Here is a 16482-nt window from a genome sequence, read left to right on the forward strand (position 1 = left end):
CTTCAGGGTGAATCTGCCTGTTTCTGCAAATACTATCCCCTTTGACCATCACAGGTATTTTTGTAGTAAAAGATAATTACGTATCTTTCATATTTCCAATTCCCTTCTCTCCTCCAAGATTTCCATAATTATCTATCATTTCTGATTTCTAAAACTATCCTGAATGATTACCTAACTGTACATATTATATAGATAAGGAAATGAGGGTAAGAAGGGTGAAAGAAAGGATTAAATGATGATAACACTTAGATCATGTCACTGTTAGATGTGCTTTAAATATACTGACTTTAATCCTCATGAGAGTGCTTTGAGATACATTGTGTTATGATTCCCATTTTATAGATGAGGAAACTGAGGGACAGAGAAGTAATTTGACAAGGTTGGAGTTAGGAAGCTGCAGACCTTTGATTTTAACTGAGACATTCTGGCTTCAGACCCCTCACTGTGCATGGCTCCTCTGGCTAAGGTCACTCATGCTAAGTAGGAATAGAGCTGGATCTAAAGTACGAGATTATTTGTACATTCAAAGCTCTTTAAACTGCTCTGCTATCCTACTTGGCTCTACAGTGTGGGAGAAATTGAGAAATTATCTGCTAATAATAATCACAGTTGTTCTTTTTAAAGAGCTCCATCTATAATTAGATTTGGAAAACAAAGTGATTAGTTTGGAAAGCTATACAGAAGGAGAGATGCTTAGGAGTAATTTGAAGAAAGGGGTGAAAGCAACAGAATGTGATGGAGACAGTACTAGCTTGTGTCAAGATCCCTGATGAAGTCCAGGTTTGCTATTTATAAGCAGAATGAGTCAGATCTGTCCATTTATCTTCCTTGACCTTAGCACTCTCCTAGCTCAGTAAAAAAAGAAGGTTAGACTAAACATTTGGAAAGATTCCATCTGAATTTTGCTTTTTTGCTCTTGTTGTATTTTAACCATCCATTCTTTTTTTAATTAGAGAGGTTGTAGGTTTACAGAAAAGTCATGCATAAAATTTAGAGTTTTCATGTACCCCCCCATTAACACCTTGCACTAGTGTGATATTTTTGTTGCAGTTCGTGAAACAGCATTTTTATAATTGTACCATTAACTATAGTCCATGGTTTACAGTAGTGTTCACTGTGTTTTACAGTCCTGTGCTGCTGTTTTTAAATTTTTATTCTAGTAACATATATACAAGTCTCCCCTTTTAAACACATTCAAGTATATACTTCAGTGCTGTTAATTATATTCACAATATCAAACTGCCATCATCACCATCTATTACCTAACTTTTCCGTCAACCTAAGTAGAAACTGTACAATGTAAGCATTAACTCCCCATCCCCTACTCCTAACCTGACCCCTGATAACCTGTATTCGGGTTTCTGATTCTATGAATGTGCTTATTCCATCCAGATTTTGTAGCACTTGAATATTAGTTGCCCATCTTCAATTACAAGCTATTAAGTCTTAAATATCTATATTTGTTAATATTATTCTGAATGCAAACACATGGTTACTAGAGCAGAGGAGATAGGGCAGCAAACTATCACAATGATTCCCTTTTGCCCAATGCCTTATCTCTTAGGAGGCAACAGATGTAAGGAGAGCCAGATCTGATGTCATCTACATATTCTGGAGTTTGTACTGTAGGAGCTCTAAAAATAATGAATCCAGGTGTTTATTTAGAAGAGAGTAGAGTCATTCCTTCCCCCTTTCTTGCTCTTTGGGAGGGATCCTGGGTTCTTGCACCTACCTTTGGAATATAAATGAATCTCTCCAAGGGGAAAAGAAGGCCAGCTTCTCTAGGTTTACAAATCAGGGAAGGGCTCTGTGGTCCCAGATGCCATTCTCCCTTTGAAATGTAAACACATACTTCCAGGGAGATAAACCTCTTAGGACTCAAATCTCTTTGGAGGCTTTCTTATTAATAATAAATCATAAATTAATTTCCATGATTTGTTCTTTTAGCCCAGGTCCCAAGTTCCAAGTTGCAGGAAAATTAGTTCAGAAAGCCTCAACTGTGAAGAAATATAAAAATATTTTCTCTGTAGTCCCATAAAACATTTATATAAAATTAGAAGAGAGAATTCCCTATCTTCCAAGGCTGTAAGTCTGTGATTCTTGGACCACCTGTACTGCAACAGCCTCATGTGTTTATAGAAATGTGGAGTCCTGCAATCAACACCAGAAAGACTCAACGAGAATCTCTGGGGCCAAGATCTAGACAATTCTTTTATACCCTGGACGTTCTGCCCTCTATGCCTGGCTCAAAGACTCCTCCACTGTTTCGGCTTCCAGAAACACTTCATTGTATGTAGCATTCATTGATTCAGTGGCTGATTTCCAGGGCTTTCCCCAGAGGTAAAGAAACAACATCTCACTGAGAGAATTTATCAGTATCATTTAAGACTAAAAACTGATATTAGCAAGCCTTCTAGGCTGATGATTCTTATCTAGAATCTACAAAGATGGCACTAACAATTTTTTAAAGAGAATCTATAGTAAGCCGAGAGCTACTTATTAAATAACAGACAGGATTTGAAACATGTTGCCTGTCATAACCACATTTCTGTTTTACAAAAATATAATTAAAGATGTAAAAACGCATTTTTAAAATTTAAAACGCATGTGTTTTTTAAAGTATAGGCTACACCAAAAGCCAGTGCTGAAAATGGCACAGTTTCATCTATCTATTTGTAGAAATGTATTGATTAATAGAAATCTTTTTCTTGAATAATTTAGGAAGGATTGGGAAGGAAAAATTTGGGGGGAACTGGTAAATTTTTTCATTCAGGTCATGTCATTTAGTACACGTAAAATAGCACATTTATTTTGGTGCCCTATTTATATGTATAAATACATAAAACCGAAACATTCAACTTTTTGTCTTAGTGTTTAGAAAACATTCTCATGAGGGTTTATCACTTTAATCTTACTTTTTAGTTTTTTGCTTTGGCACTTTTCCCTTCAATTTTGCTGGATTATTAAATTAACTATATACATATCTCTTCTGAATCTATTATGATTTAGGCATTGTGCTAAGTATGTTGATAATTTAGAGATCATTGGTAACTTCAGCAAGATATTTCAGGAGGAATGCAGATCAGTTGAGGGGTGAATAGAAGGTAAAGAAATAGAAGCCATGAGTAATGAGCTACTTTTATGAAATTTTGTGCTGAGGGGACAGAGAAAGATAGTGCTGTCTCTAGAGCGTTAGCTAGGGTTGCAGTAAACTTGTTTGTTTTTGGGAGAGATTTGACAATGTTTCTGGACTAAGAGAAAGGGACTGGTGAAATTGGAGAAATGTAACACAAGGGAGATACGGCATTTGATTGATGCAGAAAAATTCCAGCAAAGGCAGGAAGGTAGAGCTGCTAGGACCCATGTGGAAAGTTTAATTTAGGGCAGCAAGAAGGACATTATTTTCCTGAATTGTGGGAAAGAAGTTAAAGGAATTCATGCACTGTTAATAACCTCAATTTTGTTTTTTCTTCTCTAATGAGGAAGCAGGGCCATCTGCTGACAATGAAAGAAGCAGGCTTTGTATAGAGGGTTTAATGAAGATTTAGAGTGGCCTTTTGTAGGCCTGAGAACAGAAATTAACTAGAGACAAGTAAAAAAATTGTCCAGAAAGGGTGAGAGCCATGCATTTGTGTATGTGTGTATATGGTGTGAATCCCAGTGTTAGGCACATTTTAGCAGACTGAAATTTCTGAGCCGAGAAGGAAAATGATCAATGATCTAACTGATCCAAGACTGGAGATGTTCAGAATGGGTTTGGCAGAGCAGAGGGGAAGTGATGGACTATATTTCTCAGGCAGATTCAGAAAGGAAGGATAGCTAAGAGCGAGTATAATAAACTGAGAGAAAAGAGAGAAACTGAGAGACTAGACATTTCAGTGACCATAAAGAGTACTGATAATACTAAAAGAATTAAAAGAAAAGTAAATTATAAGGAAGATAAAAGGATTTCAGGGGGTGGATTTTTTTTTAATGTTTTCCAGTATTTTATTACTAATTTTAACATACAGAAAAATTGAAAGAATCACCTATATAACTACCCTCTAGATTCTACTATTAATATTTTACTTTACTGCTGATCACATATCTGTCCATTCGTCAAAACAATCCATCAATAAATTTTATTTTATAAATGCATTTCAAAATAAGTTGCAAACATCAGAACATGTAACTCTAAACTCTTCAGCATGTATGCCAATTTTTTTTAGTGGTTCTTTAAAACTTTTTAGGTTAGGTTTATTGAGATATAATTTATATAGAGTAGAATTTATCCTTCAGTGACAGCTCTATCAGCTTTGACAAATGCCCACAGTCATGCAACCACCACCTAAACCAAGACGTACAACAGTCCCATCACCCTCAAAATTCCTTTGTGCCCTTTAAAGCCAAGCCCTCCTCTCTTCCCCATTCCCAACCACCACTGATCTGCTCTCTCTGTCCCCACAGTTCTGCCCTCCCTAGAATATCCTGTAAACAGAACCATCTAGTATAGATCCTTCTGAACCTACCCTCGCCATCCAGCGGGGTCCATTTGCAGTGCATCCATGTTGCTGCATACATCAGCAGCCCATCTCCCTTCATTGCTGGCAGTATTCCATTAGTGCATACATATTTTTATTAGATATATTTATTTGCAGGTCCTAAAATCTCTAGTCACTGAAAGCATGGGACAAACAATGTTCACCAAAGTGGACAAGTCCTGTGGCTTTGGGCTTCTGACTTCTATCCATGGCTCTTTTCCCCTCTCAAGGGACTCTAGGCACATCAGAGACTCTGACCTTTCTGGAATTGCACTACATATCATCTCTGCTGGGAATATCAGTGGGGGGTTGTCCAAGGATTCTATATGCAATCAGCGATGCATTTGTTTTTCAGAATGTATTGGCCAAGGTATCAATCCCACATTTTTTTCTTTGACACCTTATATGATTGCAGAATATTTACATAAGATAGAGATTGTTTTTCCTCAATGTGAGAACTAGAGCCAGGCTGTTGTAGAAGAGCAGAAGCAGGGGGATTCAGAAGAACAAAAATGGCAGAGAGGGTAGATGTGCCATAGCAATGGCTTGACTGGCCCTGACAAGGTCAGACTAAGTTGTGGAGGACATGTACTTTGGGTCAGGAGCCCTGCTGGGTTTGAAGAGTTTTCTCCCTCTCATCTCAGCTCTCTCATTTCCATTTTCTTTGCCTAATTCAAGTTAAAATTTCATGTGTTGCATTCAAAACAATAACATCCTGCGCACAGAAGAAAAAAGAGTGAAAGAATATCTTGACTTCTTAAAAAAATCATGTATTTTAATTTCTATGTTTTTAATCCCATTTTAAACAGAGTAACCAAAACAAAAACAGTAACGCCTTTTTATTTTCTCTAAGCAATTAAAATGAAGTTGTTTGGTTTTCACGATGAGACATATAATCTTCAGGGTGAGACTACACATTTTTTCCCCTTCACCCTCACTCCAACACAATATGCGTTTCTGTGTCATTTGAGAAGGCAAGGTGGAGGGCTGCGAGGGCCCTGGGTGTGGGACCTGCTTTCTAGTCTTGCACGATCATCTGATCATCTGCAAGACATCACCAGCTCACTCATGCTCATGGTACAGTCAATACACAAGTATTCTCTTATGCCCAGGCCAGAAGTTTGTTCTTGGTTTCCCATCAGAGAAGGACAATTTTTTACTAACTCTTTTTATTGTGAAATATAACATATATGTATATATAAAAAGCAGTACATTTCCAAGTACATTTTAACAAGTAGTTACACAACAGATTTTAAAGTTGGGTACAGGCTACAGTTTCACAGTTTTTTTTTTTTCTTGCTACTCCAAGACACTGGAAACCAATATAATGATTCAGCAGTCATACTTATTCGTTAAATCCTGTCTTTTCTATTATACTCCTCCTTCTTTTAAAATAACATGTATACATAAAAGCAATATATTTCAAAGTACATTGCAACAATTAGAAACAGATTTCAGAGATTAGTATGGGTTACAAGTCCACAATTCCAGATTTTTATTTCTAGCTGCTCTAAGGTAGTGAAGGCTAAAAGAAATAATGACTCGGCATTCATACTCATTTGTTAAACCCTATCTTCTCTGTATAACTCCACTATCACCTTTGATCTTTCTCTAACTCTTTAGGGGTATTTGAGCTTTTCCCATTCTAGCTTTTTCATGTTGGAAGGGGCTGTCAATAGTATGGGATAGAGGGAGGGAACTAGTTGGTATTCTAGAGAGGTTGGCCTCTCTGCATTTCAGGATTTATCTGGTCCAGGGACCCATCTAGGGTGTGTAGATTTTGGAAAAGTACTCTAGTGCATGGAACTTTTGTGGAATCTATATATTGCCCTAAGGGTTCTTTAGGATTGGCAAGAATGGTTTTGGTTAGGGTTTGGTAAGTTATGACAGGTAGCAATGTCTAACTGAAGCATGCGTAGGAGTGACCTCCAGTGTAGCCTCTCGACTTTATTTGAACTCTCTCAGCCACCAATACCTTACAGAGGAGGATAATTTTTAAGAGATAAAAAGTTGGTATAAGTTGACTAGAAGTAGGCAATCTCTCAATTTAGCCAGGAAGAAAATGGAGTCCAACATTTCTGTGATGGTTAATTTCATGGGTCAACTTGACTAGGTTATGGTGTCCAGTTGTTTGGTCAAGCAAGCACTGGCCTGACTGTTACTGTGAGAGCATTTCATGGATTTAAATCATTAGTCATATAACTACAACCAACAAAAGAGATTACCTTCAGCATTGAGGGAAGTCTCATCCAATCAGTTGAAGGCCTTAAAGAGAGATCTGATGATTACATCAGTCAGAAAGAAGAATGCCTACTTCTACTTCAGCCAGGAGCTTCCCCTGCAGAACTCATTGAAACCTGCATTGGAGCTCCCAGCTTACAGCCTTCCCTGTGGTATTTGGACTTGCCTATACTCATGGTCACTTGAGCCAATTCCTACAATAAATTTTATCATATATATCCTGTTGGTTCTTTTTCTCTGGAGAATCTAATATAACATCTAGTTGGAAAGGACACAAGGGCAAATTTACACTGTGGTAAACATAGCAAACTATGTCCCATGGGCTAAATCCAGCCTACCTCTTCACGTAAGGACCTCAAGGTAACAATGATTTTTATACTTTTAGATTTGAAATAAAAGAAAGGTACTATACAACCTAGACTGTGTGTGTCCTACAAAGCCTAAAATATCTAGCCCTTTATAGAAGAAATTGCTGACCTCTGGTATAGAGGATAAGTTGTATGAAAAAAGGAAAAGAAGATTAAATAGAGTTAGAAAATAATTGCTTAAAGTTTCAAAGATAAATGGCAATAAGAGAAGGTAAGCAAAGGAAGTTAAATATTTGCATAATCTGAATACCCAAAGAAAACAGAATAATGGAACAGATTTTTTCAGGAAAAAAATAAAACTTTCGGAAGCTACGTATTTCAAATGGTACTATTCTAATCTGGTCAATAAAAGGATGTGGTATAATTAAGTTCCTCAATTGTGAAATAAAAGAATGAATCCTTTGGCTAGCAGGTAGAAAGATCAAACCACTTATGGGGAGAAAATAGTTCAAATTGGCCACAAATTTCTCTACAACAAACTCATTGTCCAGGAGACTCTGAAGTAAGTACTACAAGATTCTCAAGGATAGGAAATGTGAGCCAAGGATTTTATGTTCAGCCAAACTGTTCTTCAAATGAAAAAGCTATAGGTAAATAGTTTTGAAAAAATTAAGAAAAACCTCAGGATATATTGTTCTCGTGATCTCTTTTTGAGCAAACCAAAAGAGCTCAAACTGCAACAAAGAGATATCTGAAAGTTCTATAACAAAGGACTGAAGATAAGGACTGACTATATTAAACTATGGAGCTAAGACTAAAACGTGACATCAGGTGCTAAACTGAGTGTAAATACCCTGGCAATGTAGAGATAATTCAACTATGAAAAAGAGGGAGGTCGGGGTGAAAGAAGGTGGAAATAGTTTAATGTTAGTCTCATATTAATAGGAAATCAAGAAGTAGCATTTATCATTTAAGCCAATGAATCAAGAACAGCAGTTGAAGCATTTATTTTGGTACTACAGCAAACCCTGAAAAAATAGTGTGTATAAATATCAGAAGAAGGGAAGGAAAAATACACTTTTTAAATTTAATTTATTTTGTATTATCAAACCAAAACAACATACAAACATGAATATCATTGATATATAAACATTTCATGTGTGGTGTACAACCAGTGCCTCACAATATTATCACATAGCGTTCTATTCATCACCACAATCGTTTTTTAGAACATTTGCATCACTCCAGAAAAAGAAATAACAAGAAAAAAGAAAAAACTCACATACGCCATACCCCTTTCCCCTCCCTCTCATTGACCACTAGTATTTACATCTATTCAATTAGTTTTAACCTTTGTTCCCATTTTTTTCCTATACCTCTTACCAGTCCCTTTCATTGTTTACCAGTATTTCAGTCTACTCAATTTATTTTAACATTTGTTTCCCTATTATTTATTTAATTTTAATTCATATTTTTTACTCATCTGTCAATATCATAGATAAAAGGAGCATCAGACACAAAGTTTTCACAATCACACAGTCACATGGTGAAAACTGTATCATTATGCAATCATTTTCAAGAAACATGCCTGCTGGAATACACCTCTACAGTTTCAGGCACTTCCCTTTAGCCTCTCTAATACACCTTTAACTAAAAAGGGGATATCGATGAAATGCATAAAAATAACCTCCAGGATAACCTCTCGACTCAGTTTGAAATCTCTCAGCCACTAACACTTTATTTTCTCTCATTTCTCTCTTTCCCCTTTTGGTTGAGAAAGTTTTCTCAATCCCTTGATGCTGAGTCCTAGCTCATTCTATGATAGGAAAAATAAATTTTGTCAGTGTTAAGAGTAGGAAACTTCTTAGATACAGTTTAAAGATATAGAGGACTAAAAATATTACATGGAATTATTATAACAGTGATCACTACTTGAAAAAAGAACCTACATAAGTGTCAGAAGACATACCCATGCAAACTATTATTAAATATATTATATATTTAATATAATATATTATATTTTAATATATATAGAATATATTATTAAAAACCTTAAAAGAAATCACCAAACAGAACATAAAAGAATGTGAATTAAGTCCAAGCATATTTATAATAAATATAAATAAACACAAAAAATCTTAACTTACCTTAATAAAGGATAAATAACTTCATGTTGTATCACAGAGCACACTGCTCTGTATACAAGATATGTCTAAAACAGATTCGGAAAGATTGAAAATATTTCAGATAAATGCACAGAAATAGGCATACAGCCGATATTGAACAAGTTAGAATTCAAGAAAAAAAGCAGTAAACAGATAAACAGAGCAGTGAAGAGCACTTCATTAGTCTAAAGGGTTCAGTTCACAAGTAAGACGTATAAAAATTGTAAATATCTACACATTGGCTAATATAGAGCAAATACTATAGGAGATACATGGAAAAGGAGATAATCACACTACTAATAAGAAACTTTAATTTGCTCTCAGTCTAGCATAGATCAAATGTATAAATAAGTAAGGAATATAAAGTACTCTAAGCAACAGTAATTATATATATGTGTGTGTGTGTATATATATGGCTATATGTCAAACTCTTTTCACTGATATTAGAGAATACACTTCTTTTCAAGTCGTCATGGAACATTTACAAGAGTGATTGTATGCGGGCCACCAAAATAATCTGGTGAAGAAAATTTAGCAGTGTTTATCGGTTTAGCTGTGAAGTGTGGAAACCAGACAGTGTCACCGAGTAGTTGCTCTTAAGACATATAATGTGCAATCCTTTGACAAACCAATGGAGTGTCTTGGCACTGTGCAGTTGCTACTGAACAGAAAAATGCTAAAGTTTGTCTAAACTTAAATTGATTCCTTAAACAATTATTGTGAGCATATGGTATCTTAAGACTTCTTTTTTAAGAAATAAAAAATATTGAATTATTGAAATATGCCAATTGGAAATATTTTTTACATACAATTGCCAACTAATTTTTTTCCATAGAAGCTTCAATTTATACCAACAAGTAGGATCACTGAGTTTACTACCACCTGCCGAACTTCAGCGCCTAAGGTGAGTAATTGAAATGTGATTGAGCTATTGTCATGTTTCGTATACGAAGGATAAGTTTTGTCAAGGGCCAAATATCCTCAAGGTTTATGAGGTTCAGAAAGCAAAGCACTAATAGGTTTTTATTTTTAATACCCATCATTTTTTTTCTTACCAAAGTAATACATGTTTATCAGGAAAAAGCTTAAAAAATAAAATACAAATAAGAAAATTTAAATTATCCATTGTCTTATTGCCTGGAAACAAGGACCATTTAAAAATATTTTAATGCATTTCTTTCCAGTATTTTCTATGGTGAGAGGAAAAGAGAGAGAGAATGTGCATGTATGACAGAGAATCTACGGATGTATATTCAGTTAGGAATATATTTTTAATATAATGCCTACAATGTTGTCACAAAATATTATAATACATTATATCCCTCAGATGTTCATTATTATCTAAAATTAGAAATTTAGAAGGAAATCCAAAAATGCATTCTTAAATCAGAACATTTCTTGACTCAACCCAGCTCTGCAGCTATTTCTAAGTCAAATTCTTAATGAACCAAAACAGCAGTATACATTAGCTAAGCTCTATTTTCTAAACTTCTGATTTAAAACAATTATTAATAATGAGAAATATAACCTACTGTCATAAGGTTATAAGAGAAGTGGTAATTCATTATAAATAAGCAGTCTACCAAAATATATAAACATGTTCTTTGTTATTTAAGGAAAAAACTAAAACTCAGAAAATCAGATCTTCAGATGATTATTTGAAACATGAGTCTCTTTCATCCTTTGAGTTCTCAGTCTGCAATGGAGGCCGAAAAAGAAACCCAGAAGGGTCAGACTCTGATATAGAATGCCTTTCAGAGACTAAAATTAGGAAGAAATCTATACAGAAGAAAGTGAAACCGCAAGAGCAGAAATGTCCAGCTGCCCCCACAGAAAGTGTCAAAGTAGCTGAGCGAGTCCAGGTGTGTGTTTCATTGTGTTTTTTTTTTCCTTCACAAGATGTATAGTATATCAACTGTTCTGAAAATAACCTCTGATAAAAGTTTTGCTTAATTTTCACATTTTTAAAGCATTCTAATTATAGAATTCAAATTGCAATCTGTGTTTCTTGGACAGGGTCCCATTTTTTTTTTTTTCCTAAATCTCTTTTTCGGAATAAAGAGAGTTTGCTAGTGTCAGCCCATGCGTGGAGAGCTCAAACCAATGGAAAAAGCTCTAGAAAAATGTCTGGCTGGGAAAAGTATTTTAAATGTGCATTTAAGAGACAAATATTGGTGTATGATAAGCCTATAATCTTAAGAATTTTATATTCAATGTTTTATAGGAAAAATCCTTAGCCAAATTATGCAAAAGTAGTTACTCCTGAATTCAAGGTGCTGGGAAAATGGGATATAATATTTATATACCACAAAAAGTTGAGATTAATTTTAGCAAATACACCACCCTGAATTTCCACCTATTCAAATTTGTTTTTTTTTAAAAAGAATCACTATACATTCATTCTTGTAATATTACTCTTATTTAATTTCCTTTTGAGAATTTGACTTCAGATTCAGTTTATAATAATATTTAGAATTGAGTGAGCATTTCCATGCCAGGTGCAATGCTAAATGTTCACGGACATTTTACTATCTACTATTTATACCTTGTAAGCAATATATATATATATATTATATATATATATATAATATATATATATACACACACAAATTGCCTTGTTTATGTAGTTCATCAAATTTTAGTTCTAATGCTTTTTTTGTTCACTATTTCCAAAAATTAAATTCATCCTTGAAGTGTGGCTATGAGCTATTATAAGAAATATTCAAGGAAATTATGGCTCTGAAAACAATAAACTCGTTTGATCAGCAAATACGTATTGAACTTCAGTCCTGTGTAAGACACTATGTTAGGTATGGTGGGAGACATGATGTGTTAAGCATGGTTCTATCAAAAGGATTTATTCTGAACAATGGTTACATTACAGAAATATCTCACACATTCCTTTGTAATATCTCTGGCAAATGGTTTAATCCTTTTCTTGGAAATCTTGAGTGGCAACTTTTACTCACTGCATGCTTGGACAGCTCATTCTTCCTCTTAAAATGTTTGGAACCTATTTCCCCATAATTTTGATATTTTGGCACAAAATCTTCCCTTGAAATGATACAAACCAAGGCTGAAACTACCTATAATTACTACAGAATTTTAATCTTTCTGTTACTTTACATAACGTACTTCAATGTACAAGTTTCATATATTTAGCTGATACTTATTGAACACTTGCTAAGTTCAAAGTATTGCAAGTTTAAAATATTTAAAAAGTAGTTTTATCATTCTGTAGTCAGATCTCATCTAAACCTGTTTTCCAGAAAAACTCATTACTTATCCACTTTCAAGATTTAGGATTGTTTAATTTGCAGGGCCACGGCATGCGGCAAATAAATACAAGTGATTGAGAAGTTGAGAATGTGCCCAAGTGTTAAAACACATTTTAGACCTTAAATATAGAGATTCACTTGGTTAGCCCTTATTCTCTCTCTATGTACACACATGTACACATATATTATATATTAAACATCTAGCCACAATTCAGTATGCTACTATGCTAAGTACAGTAGATTAAATTTTGAGCAAAACTACATAAAGTCCTTGCCCCCGTGGAACTTCCAGTCTCGTGAGAGAGGTTGACGGTTAATTGCAAAGACAAATATGTAAACTCCTACTGTGGCAAGTTTTTTTTCTGTTTTTTTTTCTTTTGCCTATGTACTGTGGCAGTTTTTTTTTTTTTTTTTTTTTTTTTTTTTTTAAAGGAAAGACAGAGAGAAGGAAGGAAGGATAGAAGGAAGGAAGGAAGGAAGAAAGGGAAACATCTTTAAACATTTTCTTGTTTTATTGTATTTTGTTTTTCCGTTTTTTGTTACATGGGCTGGGGCCGGGAATCGAACCGAGGTCCTCCGGCATAGCAGGCAAGCACTTTGCCCGCTGAGCCACCGCGGCCCGCCCCCTGTGGCAGTTTTTAATGAAAGAAATATACTCAGTAGCATGAGCAGTTATAATAGAGGATTTAACTCTGTCTGGGAGGATAAGGAAGGCTTCCCTGCAAAAATGATGATTGAGCTCATAGGATTGAATTCCAATTAAACTGACAAAAAGTGAGTAAGAACATTTCCAAATAATGTAAGTGGCATTTGCTGAAGAGTGAACATGGTAAATGCAAAGTATCAAGAAGACAAGCTGTGAGGGACGGAGAGATCAAAACAGGCTATAGTACATGATGAGGGAGCAGCTAGAAACATGCATCTCCTATGGCTTTAATAAAGGGTTTTACAGGTATCCTAAAAGCAATGGCAAGCCATTGAAAGGCTTTAATCTGGGAGGTGGCACGACAGATTTTCCTTTAGAAAAGTTTGCTTTGGTGGATCATGGATGAAAGGTTGGTAGAGACAGGGTGAATGAAAGTGGGGGGAGGAGATAGGAGGCTGTTGCAATGGGTCTAGCTGAGAAATAATGGGAATATGATGAGTCAGGGTGGCAGTGGTGGAAATGGAGAGAAGTGGATCCATTTATTCCTTGTGTATTTGTTTGTAAGAAGCAACAGTGAACATTTTGGATGTAGAGGGTGTGGCAGAGGGAAAAAGTAAGAATAACTACTAAACTTGTGATTTTGCACCTGGTTTGATTGTGATTCCATTCACTGAAATTGGGCATCCTAAAAGGTAACTGGGTTTGCATGAAGGACCATGAGTTCAGTTTAGATAGTTTGTGACTCCAAGAGGCCACATCAAGTAAGGAGTCAGTTGTATGAGTCTCAATTTCAGAGGCAAGTTTTAAGTTGGAGACATAAGCTTAGAAGGTATTTGCATGTAAGTGAGTATCTGTCCATACCATAGATAAAAGGAGCATGAGAAAAGATTTTCACAATCACACAGTCACATTGCGAAAGCTATATCATTATGCAATCATCTTCAAGAAACATGGCTACTGAAACACAACTCTACAGTTTCAGTCACTTCCCTCTAGCCACGCTAATATAGAGACACTACAGATATTTGAGTGTTGATCATGTAATGTGCCACTTTGCTGTACTCATTTATTAGCTCTAGTAGTTTTGCTGTGAATTTTTCAGTTTTTCACATACAGCATTGTATCATTTGTGAACAATGAAAGTTTTACTTCTTCCTTTCCAATTTTGATGCCTTGTATTTCATTTTCTTGTCTAATTACTCTGGCTAGAACTTCCAACACAATGTGACAAGTGCCTTTTCTGCGTCGATTGAGAAGATCATGTTTTTTTTTTTTTTTTTTGCTTTGATTTGTTGATATGGTGTATTTCATTAACTGATTTTCTTATGTTAAACCATCCTTGCATACCTGGGATAAATCCAACTGGGTCATGGTGTATAATTCTTTTCAAGGGCTGCTGGATTCAATTTGCAACCATTTTTTTTGAGGATTTTTGCATCTATATTTATTAGAGAGATTGGTCTGTACTTTTCTTTTCTTGTAGTATCTTTGTCTGGCTTTGGTATGAGGATGATGTTGGCTTCATAGAATGACTTAGGTAGCTTTCCCACCTCTTCAATGTTTTTGGAGTTTGAGCAGGATTGATCTTGAATGCTTGGTAGAATTCACATGTGAAGCTATCTGATCCTGGACTTTTCTTTTTGGGCAGCTTCTTAATGACTTATCCAATTTTTTTTACTTGTGACTGGTTTGTTGATGTCCTGTATTTCTTCTTGAGTCAATGCTGGTTGTTCATGCCTACCTAGGAAGTTGTCTATTTCATCTATGTTGTCTAGTTTATTAGCATAAAGTTGTTCATAGTATCCTCTCATTACCACCTTTATTTCTGTGGGTTCGGTAGTTATGTCTCCTCTTCCATTTCTGATTTTATTTATTTGCATCCTCTCTCTTCTTTTTGTCAACCTTGCTAAGGGTCCATCAATCTTATTGATTTTCTCATAGAACCAACCTCTGGTTTTGTTGATTTTCTGAATTGTTTTCATGTTCTCAATTTCATTTATTTCTGCTCAAATCTTCATTATTTCTTTCCTTTTGCTTGCTTTGAGGTTAATTTGCTGTTCTTTCTCTAGTTCTTCCAAATGAAAAGTTAATTCCTCAATCTTTGCTCTTTCTTCTTTTTTAATATAGGCATTTAAGGCAACAAGTTTCCCTCTTAGCAGTGCCTTTGCTGCATCCCATATATTTCAACGTGTTGTGTTTTCATTTTCATTTGCCTCAAGATATTTACTGATTTCCCTTGTAATTTCTTCCTTGATCCAATGGTTGTTAAGAGTATTTTGTTGAGGCGGGCCGCGGTGGCTCAGCGGGCAAAGTGCTTGCCTGCTATGCCGGAGGACCTCGGTTCGATTCCCGGCCCCAGCCCATGTAACAAAAACGGAGAAACAGAATACAATAAAACAAGAAAATGTTTAAAGATGTTTCCCTTTCTTCCTTCTATCCTTCCTTCCTTCTCTCTGTCTTTCCTTTAAAAAAAAAAAAAAAAAAAAAAAAAAAAAAAAAGAGTATTTTGTTGAGCCTCCATATATTTGTGAATTTTCTGGCTCTCTGCCTGTTATTGATTTCCAACTTCATTCCTTTATGATCTGAGAAAGTGTTTTGTATGATTTCAATCTTTTTAAATGTATTGAGACTTGCTTTGTGACCCAGAATATGGTCTATCCTTGAGAATGAACCATGAGCACCTGAGAAAAAGGTGTATCCTGCTATTGTGGGGTGTAATGTTCTATAAATGTCTGTTAAGTCTAGTTCATTTATTGTATTACTCAAATTCTCTGTTTCTTTATTGATCCTTTGTCTAGATGCTCTGTCCATTGATGAAAGTGAGGAATTGAAGTCTCCAACTCTTATGGTAGATGCATCTGTTTCTCTTTTCAGTTCTTGCCTCATGTATCTTGGAGTACTCCTGCTCAGTACATAAATATTTATGATTGTTATGTCTTCTAGTTGAATTGTTCCTTTTATTAATACATAGTGACCTTCTTTGTCTCTTTTAACTGTTTTACATTTGAAGTCTAATTTGTTGGATATTAGTATAGCTACTCCTGCTCTTTTTTGATTGTTGTTTGCATGAAATATCTTTTCCCACCCTTTCACTTCCAACCTATGTTTGTCCTTAGGTCTAAAATTCATCTCTTGTAGACAGCATATAGATGGGTCCTGTCTTTTAATCCATTCTGCCAGTTCATGTCTTTTGATTGGGGAGTTTAATAAATTAACATTTAGTGTTATTACTGTAAGGGCAGACTTTCTTCTACCATTTTGCCTTTTGGAATTTATGCGTCATATCTAATTTTTCCTCTTTCTACTTTTACAGATAGCCTTCAT

General features: G+C 35.2%; 1 protein-coding gene across 1 annotated transcript in view; it reads left to right on the forward strand.

The window, feature by feature from the left end:
• Positions 1-16482, forward strand: part of MORC1 (MORC family CW-type zinc finger 1) — a 200774-nt gene that overhangs the window by 128553 nt on the left and 55739 nt on the right. Inside the window, exons 18-19 of the mRNA XM_077118444.1 lie at positions 10070-10138; positions 10851-11096. Coding sequence (XP_076974559.1) covers positions 10070-10138; positions 10851-11096 — 315 coding nt within the window. The remainder of the gene's footprint in view (positions 1-10069; positions 10139-10850; positions 11097-16482) is intronic.

This window comes from Tamandua tetradactyla, chromosome 10 (genome assembly GCF_023851605.1).
Source record: "Tamandua tetradactyla isolate mTamTet1 chromosome 10, mTamTet1.pri, whole genome shotgun sequence".
NCBI lineage: Eukaryota > Metazoa > Chordata > Mammalia > Pilosa > Myrmecophagidae > Tamandua > Tamandua tetradactyla.